We start from the raw sequence: 10,478 nt of genomic DNA, 5'->3' as shown, positions 1-10,478 counted from the left end.
ATTTAGACATGCCATATGTAAATTTGTTCAGTTGGCAAACGAAGTTATATTACCTAGCCTAAATTTGTGAGACATGGACATATAATCCTTTAGTAAAAAGGGGAATGAATCACTTGGGGTAGTAATGCTATCATATGACCACTTTTTGTCTTTGGTTTTAATTAGCATGCTTTTGTGTTTTAATACAAAAGTGTGATTTAGCCTAGTATTTATTTATTTTTTTTATTTTTTGCTTTTTAGGGCTGCACCCACAGCATATGGAAGTTCCCAGGCTAGTAGTCAGATCAGAGCTATACCTTCTGGCCTATGCCATGGCCACAGCAATACAGGATCTGAACCGTCTCTGCAACCTATACCACAGCTTATGGCAACACTGGATCCTTAACGCACTGAATGAGGCCAGGGATTGAACCCACATCCTCATGGATAGTAGTTGGATTCACTTCCACTGAGCCACAATGGGAACTCCTGGCCAATTATTTCTGATGAAAAGATTCTTTACCAAATTAAAATAAATCTTTTCTATTTCTGATTTATTTTGTCAAAAGTGGATTTCAGTTTTATTACTGCTACTTCTACATCTATCAAGACATTCCTCTATGTCTTCTATTAAAATAATGTTATCTTTATATATTATATTCACATATAATGGATAATTCTTAAATCAAGGAATACATCATACTTGATATTCCTTCATTCTATTATTTTCAAATATTCTATTATGTGCAAGTATTCTATTCTAGAATGTGCCTTAATATTATACTTAGAATCTTTCTAACTCTGGTTATCACACTAAAGGCTCAATAATTAGGCGTTATTTAAAATATTGTATATATGTATAGTACTAATGCTAATGGAACCATTAAAATATATTACCAAAGGGGCTAACTACATAAGGAATTTTTATAAATTCCTTTCTTGTTTAAAAATAATTTACTCTGACCTAAATATGCATCTCACAATGTAGTAGTGTCAGTGAGCTTGGGATGGGTCACACAATGTGGAATTAACCTGTGGAGAGGTGTCTTTAATACAGTTAAGTGTATGGGCTCCTCATCTTTATATTAACTTTGTCACAGAGACTTTTCTTCAAACATGGAACCAAGTCTCATCTGCCAGAGTCACAACTTTCCCTTTATCACTAGAGATAAATTTACTTTCAAGCATAAAACAGCAGTTTTTCTACCAAATTATTTTACTTGTTTCTATCCCCTCATTATTCAAAAAGAAAAATCTTTCGAATTAGAATTTTTAAAATGTAAGAATCTGAAATATCTTTCATCAAGCTGGGTTAAAGCAAAATAGGAAATCAGGTTCAATAAGACTACTATGTTATAAATTCCCTCAAGAGAGAATCACTTACCGAAGATGGCCTTTACAGAAGATGGAAGGGAACAGTATTTAAATTCTTCATTCAGTTCTCTCTGGACCACAAGACCATGATTCTCTTTGCCACTATTATATTGCTTTTATACTTTATATAGAAAGAGAATGCTACGGAGGGCAAACCTGAAGAGGGCCCATGACTGTTTTCTTAATCCCATAATGTTCTTGCTCCTAAAAGTCTCCTCAGCAATTCATATGAATTCACACAATAATGTATGAAATATTTTTATTTGGTGGTTCTGAAATCTGAGAAAACAGTTATACTGGTTTGTTTGTTTGTTTTTGTTCTCTGATGTTGAAAATGGCATTCAATCAGAGAGAATTCTATGATACTGAACTTGTAACTTCAGGTAAGGTAAAGCTCACAGGACTCTGCACTCCCCTATTTCTTCCTTCCATCCTTCTCTAGTTTTACACTCTATCATTCAATATGAGAGTGATAAAAGTATTCCATCTGAAGAATCATAAACAAGGTTTTATGTGAAAGCTTTTTTTACTCTTATAGGGTTTTTCCAGCTTCTCCTTTTTTTCACATATGTATATATGAAAAGAGTTCCAATCCTAAATCAGGGAAAATTCTGGAATATGAATGTACACCTTCCTTGAGTGAAGACTCAAATGTTGTATTGCCTATCCCTTGTTACTTTTAACAGGTAGCAGGCAAGGATTTTTATTTGTACTTGAGACTGCAAAATTTGAGAACAGTCTCTGTGAGCATAAATGAATTTGAAAGATTTTCATAAGTGACACTTATTTCACTTTAATATGTATTTTCAAGAATGCATTTTTACTGAAGGGAAGAAGTGAAATAGAAAATCTATTTTTTTTCATTTTAATATTGACTTATAATCTATTCAAAACTAAACATAGGACTATTTCCCATAACCTAACACAGTAAAACCAAAATAAATTAAATCATATAAAGTATTTGAATCTATTGAGATGGTCCTCAATTCAGCCTGACACATTCAGCACCAATAGAACAAAGCATATTGATATCACTATCATTTATATCTTTGTATGTCACAAACACTGAGTTATGTTGGCTGTATTTATTCATTATCATTAATTCAGTGCTTGACCTAGACTGTAGGTCCTTGTACACATTTGCTTATTGTCAACACAACTAACTTTGTAGTGAGACCCAGGAAATCAGGAAAGTTGTCTGTTTACTTTGTATTTGTTATATCCAGAATAGGAATATAAACTGGAAAATCATGGAAATATCTCTGTATGAGTCATAGTACTTTGTTATTTACAGACATGGAGAGTGATGTGACCCTAAGCAAGTCATAGACACTACTGAGTAATGTTTTTTAAGGCCACTTCTAATATGGAAATCTGTTGTTCTTTTGCAGCTTTGAAAACAAATAAATGTTCCCATTTAAAGAACTGCTCTAGCTCTGTGAGTAAATTCATCCTTTTAGGCTTCCCTTATTCCTGGGGAATTCAGATCCTCCTTTTTTCCATCTTTTCTGGGACATACATCTTGACACTCATTGGAAACCTGTGCATCATCTGTGCTGTGAGGTGGGACCCTCAGCTTCAAACTCCAATGTCCATCCTGCTGGCCAGTTTTTCCTTCCTGGAGATCTGGTTTATCACTTCCACTGTCCCTAATATGCTAGCCAACTTTCTGAGCCCAAGATCATCTCTTTCTCTGGCTGCTTCCCGCAGTTCTATTTCTTCTTCTCCCTGGGCACCACGGAGACCTTCTTTTTGTCTGTCATGGCCTTTACAGGTACCTTGCTATCTGCAGGTCCCTACACTACCCCACTGTCATGACAGTTCAACGCTGCTTCAGAATGGGAACTTGCTGCTGGGTGTGTGGCTTCTTGTACTTCCCCTTGCCTATTTACCTAATCTCTCAGCTCCCATTTTGTTGTCTCAATAAGATTGATCACTTCCTATGTGACCCGGGACCCCTTATACAGCTGTCGTGTGTGGCAGCTCCTGCCACCGAGATCATCTGTGCCATTTACAACTCTGTCCTCATTTTCTCCACCTTAATCTTCATTACCAGCTCCTACATTCTAGTGATCAGGGCTGTGCTGAGGGTCCCCTCAGCAGAAGGACGGCATAAGACTTTCTCTACCTGCAGCTCTCATCTGGCTGCAGTGTCCCTATTCTATGGCTCTCTTATGGTTGTGTATGTGATCCCAACAGCAGGCAGTGCAGCAGGGAAGCAAAAATATGTGACTCTGTTCTATTCTGTGTTAACTCCATTATTCAACCCCTTGATCTACAGTCTCCGAAATAACGAGATGAAGAAGGCTCTGAAAAAATTATTTAGGACTGTAAGATTTAGTCAAACGCCAGGAAGAAATCTCTGAAAAATTTGTGTTCACATTGGAAACAATGTATGGGAAATAAATAATTATTGATATTCAATTGTATTAACTGAAATAGAAAATTATTTTTTGGCGGGAGGATGAACATAGTCAATGTAATAAAATATTTATAAATCTATGTTCATTTTTTATTATTAGAAGAAATACATTAAGAATTTTATAAAGTCAAAAATAATTAAAAAAAATGACCAGTCATCTGCTGCAATTTTGATTGAATATGGTCAATATTTTGGGCCTTTATCACACACACCCATATATACAATCTATCCTATATTTAAACTTATTACTAAAATATTTTCAAGTGAGTGCAGTAGTTATGCATGCTAACATTACAAAGCATCATTTAAATGTTAATTCTTGTGTCAATGTTAAAAACATGACAAGATGTATTCACTTTCTAATGAAAATTGATTATCATAATTGTCTTTCTTCTTCTTAGTTTCTCACCAATATTTAGTGAAAATAATTTGTAATATTTAAATCCAGATGATATCTATTAACTTTTTTCATTTATATGTTCACTTTTAAGAATTATTTTTGAAAAGAGCTCTCTCTATTTAGGAAGAACCATGCATTGCCTTTTCCATGCCATTTTTGCCTGCTGTAGGTTCACATGTGAGGGCCAGTGACCCCCAGGTACTGCAACAGTAGAATTTGTTAGATGTGCTCTGTCAGCTATTTCCAGGACACTGGTACATCGTACTCCCAAGCAGAATTTTCTTCATCCCACAAAGAAACCTTGTACCCAGTAACAATCACTCCCCACCTTCCTTTCTCTCAAGTCCTGGCAACAACATTCCATTTCTGTATATTTGCCTATTCTGGACATCACATTAATTGAATTATATGATATGTTGCCTTTTACGACTGGCTTCTTTCATTTAGCATAATGTTCATTTATGTTGTAGTATGTATCAGTGCTTTATTCCTCTGTATAGCTATATAACATTCCATTGTATAGATATACCGCTTTTGTTTATCCTTTCATCTATTGATGGATATTTGAGTTGTTTCCATTTTGTGGCTATTATGAGTCATGCTGTTGTGAACAGTTACAGACAAGTTTTTTATATGAACATATTTTCACTTCTCTAGGGTATATCCCTGGGAGAGGAATTGCTAAGTCATATGTTAACTCTATATTTAACATTCTGAGGAATTGTCAGACTGTTTTCCAAAAAGGCTGCACAATTTTTTCTATCACATCAGCAATGTATATACTGTGGATTTCAATTTTCTGTGTATCCTCACTGACACTTGTTATTTTCTATTTACTTCAGCCATCCTAGTAGGTATAAAGTGGTATCTTATTGTGGTTTTCATTGGCATTTTCCTCAGTGGCTATTGATTTTGACCTTTTTTCATGTGCTTATTGACCATTTGTATGTCTTCATTAGAGAAACATCCATTCAAATAATTTGATCATTTTTAGATTGGGTTATTTGTTTTTTTTATTGGTGAGTTGTAGAAGGTATAAATATTTTAGGTATTATTTCTTTATCATATATATAATTTGCAAATATTTTCTTCCAATCTATAGGTTTTTTTTACTTTCTGAATATGTCCTCTGAAGTTTTGAATTTTTATGAAGTCCAACTTATTCAAATTTTACTCTTTTTAAATTCAAATATAGTTTACTTAAAATAGTATGTTAGTTTCAGGAGTACTATATAGTGACTTGTCATTTACAGGCACTACAAAATGGTCAACACAATATATCTAGTAACCACCTCTGTTTTTCTTTTGCAGGGTTGCTTTGGCTATTCAGGACTTTTGTGTTTCCATACACATTTTAAAATTTTTGTTTCTAGTTCTGTGGAAAATGCCACTGGTGATTTGATAGGGATTGCAATGAATCTATAATTGCCTGGGGGAGTATAGTCATTTTGACAATATTTAGTCTTACAATCAAAGATTCAGGTGTATCTTTCCATCTCTTTGTGTCATTTTTGATTTCTTTCATCAGTATCTTGAAGTTTTTCAGAGTACAGTTTTTTTTGTCTCCTTTGGTAGGTTTAGTCCTAGGTATTTCATTCTTTTTGATGGGATAGTAAATGGGATTGTTTCCTTAGTTTCCCTTTCTGGTCTTACATAGACATGCAGGAAATTTCTGTGTATTAATTTTATACTTGCAGCTTTACTGAATTCATTGATGAACTCCAGTGGTTTCCTGATAGCATCTTTAGGATTTTCTGTGTATAGTATCATGTCATCTGCAAACAGTGACAGTTTTACTTCTTCTTTTCTAATTTGGATTCCTTTCATTTATTTTTTTCTTCTCTACCATGGCTAGGACTTCCAAGCTATGTTGAATTTGAACTAAAGTGGTAAGAGTGGACAATCTTGTTTTGTTTCTGATCATAGAGGAAATGCTTTCAACTTTCACCACTGTTATGATGTTACCTGTAGGCATATCACATGCGGCCTTTATTAAGTTGAGGTATATTCCCTCTATACTCGCTTTGTGGAGGGTTTTTATTATAAGTAGGTTCTAAATTTTGTCAAAAACTTTTCTTGTATATATTGAGATGATCATGATTTTTATTCTTCAATTTTCTTTTTTTGTGTGTGTTTTTCAGGGCCACACCTGCAGCATAAGGAGGTTCCCAGGCTAGGGGTCTAATCAGAGCTATTGCAGCCAGCCTATGCCAGAGCCACAGCACTGCCAGATCCAAGCCACATCTGTGATCCTACACCACAGCTCATGGCAATGCCAGATCCTTAACCCACTGAGTGAGGCCACGGATCGAACCTACAACCTCATGGCACTTATTCGACTTCATTTCCACTGTGCCACAACGGGAACTCCCTTATTTGTCAATTTTCTAATGTGGCACATCATGTTTATCTGTGAATGTTAAACAATCTTGCATCTCTGGGATTAGTCTTAATAGATTATAATATATGATGATTTTAATGTGTTTTTGAATTTTGTTTGCTAATATTTTATTGAGGACTTTTGTATCTGTGTACATCAGTGATATTGGCTATTTTTTTTTTTAATAATGTCTCTGGTTTGGGCCTTCTAGAATGAGTTTTAAAGTTTTACTTTTTCTTCACTTTTTAAAATATTGTGGGAATTATAGGTGTTAACACTTCCTTAAATTTTTGGTAGAATACAACTATGCAGCCATCTGGTCCTAAGTTTTTGTGGAGATATTTTTAATCAATGCCTCAAGTCTATTTACTGTTACTCAGTTTGTTGATATTTTGTATTTTTTCCTGATTTAGTGTTGGGAGTTTGTACATTTTTAGGAATTTATCCATTTCTTCTAGTTTGTCCAATTGATTGACACATAATTGTTGATATCAATCTCTTATGATCCTTTGTTTTATGGTATTGGTTAACTTCTTTTTCATTTCTGATTTTATTTATTTGTGATTTTCCTCTGTTTTTCTGAATGAGTCTGACTCATGGTTTATCAGTTTTATTTATCTTTTCAAAGAACCACCTTTCAGTTTTGATCTTTTCTATTACTTTTTCCTCTATTTCTTTTTTTTTTCTCTTCTGACATTATTTCCTTCCTTCTCCTAACTTTGGGTTTTGTTTACCTTTTTCTGATTTCTTTAGTATAAGGCTAGATTGTTTCTTTGAGACTTTTCATGTTTCCTTAAGTATGCTCTATCACCATAAATGTTTCTCTTAGAACTTCTTTTGCTACATCTGTTAGGTGTGCTGTATCACTATAAACTTTTAGGTATGCTGTATTACTGTAAACTTTTCTCTTAGAACTGCTTTTGCTATGTCCCATAGATTTTTGTATTGCTATGTTTCCAATTTCATTTGTCTCTAGGTAGTTTTTACTTTTCTTTTTATGTCCTTTAATTACCCCGGTGGTTGTTCAGTAGCATGTGGTTTGGGCTCCATGTGTTTGTGGGTTTTGCAGGGTTTTTTTTTTTCCTTGTAGTTGATTTCTACTTTCATAAGTTGTGGTCAGAAAAGATGCTTGATGTGAATATCCAATATTCTTACATTTTTTTGAGACTTGTTTTTTAGCTTAGCATGTGATCTACCCAGGATAATGTTCCATGCACACTTGAAAAAAAAAAGAATATTCTGCTGGTTTTGGATAAAATGTTCTATGTATATCTTTTAAGCTGAATTTATCTAATATGTCATTTAAGACAAGTGTTTCCTTATTGGTTTTCCGTCTGGATGGCTTCCTCATTGATACAAACTGTGGTGTTAAGATTCTCTTCTATTATTGTGGGTTTATTTTCTCTTTTTTGTTTGTCAATATTTGCCTAATATTTTTAGGTATTCTTATGTTAGGTGCCTGTATTTATAATTGTTATATCTTTTCGGATTGTTCCCTTTGTCATTACGTAATGTCTTTTTTTGTCTCTTGTTATGAGTCTTTGTTTTAAAGTCTGATTTTTTTTCTGATAAAAGTTTTGATATTACAGCTTTCTTTTTGTTTCTTTTCACATGGAATAACTTTTTTAGCCCCTTACTTCAGTTTGTGTGTATATTTAGATCTGGAGTGAGTCTCTCTAGGTAGGAGAGAGTCTCTTTAGATAGGTCTTATTTTTCCTTATCCATTTCCTTTATCCATGTCTTTTGGCTGGAGCATTTAGTATATTTACATCTGAACTAATTATTGATAGATGTGTATTTATAGCCATTTTTAAAAATTGTTTGGGGATTGTTTTTATGGTTCTTTCTCATTCCTTTCTTCATATTTTACTCTCTTCCCTTGTGATGCAATAATGGTTTTTACACTTATGTTTGGATTCCTTTCCATGTGTGTGTGTTTGTGCACACGTACATATCTATTATAAATTTTTGGTTTGTGGTTACCATGTGGTTCATATATGAGAACATTTTATTTCTATACACATTATTTTGAGTTGATTTGCTCTTAAGTTTGCTTGCATTCTAACAGCCCTGCCTTTTTACTCTCCCATATCCATGTTTTATGTTTTAGACATCACACTTTCCATCTTTTTATGTTGTATATCTCTTAACTACTTGTTGTGGCTATAGATGATTTTTACTACTTTTGTTTTTTAATCTTCTTGATAATTTATAAATATTGATCGATTTCCTTAACTGTATGTTTGTAATTAGCAATGAGAATTTTCCTTTCATAATATTCTTATTTCTATTTGCGGCTTTTTATTTTTCTGTTTAGAGTAGTCCCCACAATATTTTTTTTTTTAAGAGCTGTACCTGCAGCGTATGGAGAATCCCAGGCTAGGGCTCAAATCAGAGCTGCAGCTGCCGGTCTATGCCGTAGCCACAGCAACACTAGATTCGGGTGGCTTCTGCAGCCTAAGCCACATCTCAATGCAATGCAGGATCTTTAACCCTCCCAGGGGGGCAGAGATCAAACTCACATCCTCATGGATACTAGTCGGGTTCATTACCACTGAGGCCCAATGGAAACTCCTCCTTAACATTTTTTGCAAGGCCAGGTTAATGATGAAGAAATCTTTCAGCCTTTTCTTGACAAAACACTTTATCTCTTTTTCAAATCTGCATAAGAACCTTGCTAAATAGAATATTTTTGACTGTAGGATTTTTCCTTCTTACACTTTTACTCTTCTCATGAGTTTACTGAGGATATTTATACTTATTACCATGTACTCTTTTCTTATTACCATGAACTTTTTTTTTTTTGCATTTTTTAGGGCTTCCCATGCAGCATTTGTAAGATCCCAGGCTAAGGGTTGAATTGCTGGCCTACACCACAGCCACAGCAATGCCAGATCCAAGTTGCAACTCCCCTGAAGCTCAGAGCAATGCAAGACCCTTAATCCACTGAGCAAAGTCAGGGATCAAACCCACATCGTCGTGGATACTAGTCAGGTTTGTTACTACTGAGCCACAATGGGAACCCCACCATGAACTCTTAATTGGATAGATCGCTTATCTTTGCTTTTTTTAGTTATGTTTCTGAGATGTTAAGTATTTAGCACAGGACTTAGAACAGTTCCTGATGCATGTTTAGCTCTATGTGAGTACTGTCGTGATGACTGCAGTCATCAAAGTAAAACCTACCCTGTAGAAGTCTAAATTCCAGGGCCAACAGATTTTTTTATAATATTCAAATTCCTCCTCTACTTTGAGTGGTCTTAATTCCTGGTTTGTCTTATATCTGTACACATTTCTGTGTTTTTATTTTTCTTAATGTTTTCAGTTGAATGTACAGTAATCCCTTATATTAGTTGACCTGTATTCTTGCTGTATGACTTACTATGCAAAGAACTCCAGTACTTAAGTCTAAGTCTTCATTTTTTAAGATTTTTTCCATATTTTGAGTAGGAAAGAGGTATGAAAAATAAGCAGAGAATCACATTTTCTGCACAGGTCATATCTTATTCCACCCTAGGTAGCAGTACATTCTAAAAGTGTGCAATTCTGGGCTGACAATAACCCCCCCAAAAAAACATAAGACCAACTTAAACATAAATTCACTCACACTTTCTAACTGTATAAAATTGCTCAATATCTTTACCCTTTCCTAAATTTACTTTTATTATGTATAAAGTGAGCAGAACAAATATCTCATAGACATATTTTAAGGCTTAAAAGACATGTAAAATTCTTATCACATTTCTTATTGTACAACGTCAATTAAGTTGCAGTTAGTACTCTTAGCACAATGATATATCATTGGTTTTTACATAAACATTGAACAGTGTGCAAAAGTAATGTAGAATTATTAGTCTTGTGTTGTTGTAAAAAGCTTGAGTACAAAAATATACTTGGACATTCATGCACATTTGTTTTCATTT

The 10,478-nt window shown here is 34.1% G+C and overlaps 1 protein-coding gene across 1 annotated transcript; it reads left to right on the top strand.

Annotated features, from left to right (window-relative positions):
* The first annotated feature begins 1,687 nt into the window (after window positions 1-1,687).
* On the top strand, window positions 1,688-3,719 carry LOC125136716 (olfactory receptor 11H6-like). The gene is given in 4 exon segments (XM_047797515.1): window positions 1,688-1,736; window positions 2,745-3,026; window positions 3,029-3,121; window positions 3,124-3,719. Coding segments are annotated over 4 exon segments (1,020 nt in total).
* Window positions 3,720-10,478: the final 6,759 nt, after the last annotated feature.

The sequence above is a fragment of the Phacochoerus africanus genome, chromosome 9 (assembly GCF_016906955.1).
Source record: "Phacochoerus africanus isolate WHEZ1 chromosome 9, ROS_Pafr_v1, whole genome shotgun sequence".
Lineage (NCBI taxonomy): Eukaryota > Metazoa > Chordata > Mammalia > Artiodactyla > Suidae > Phacochoerus > Phacochoerus africanus.
The sequence above is the reverse complement of the archived record's forward strand: the minus strand, read 5'-3'. Positions and strand labels throughout refer to the sequence as shown.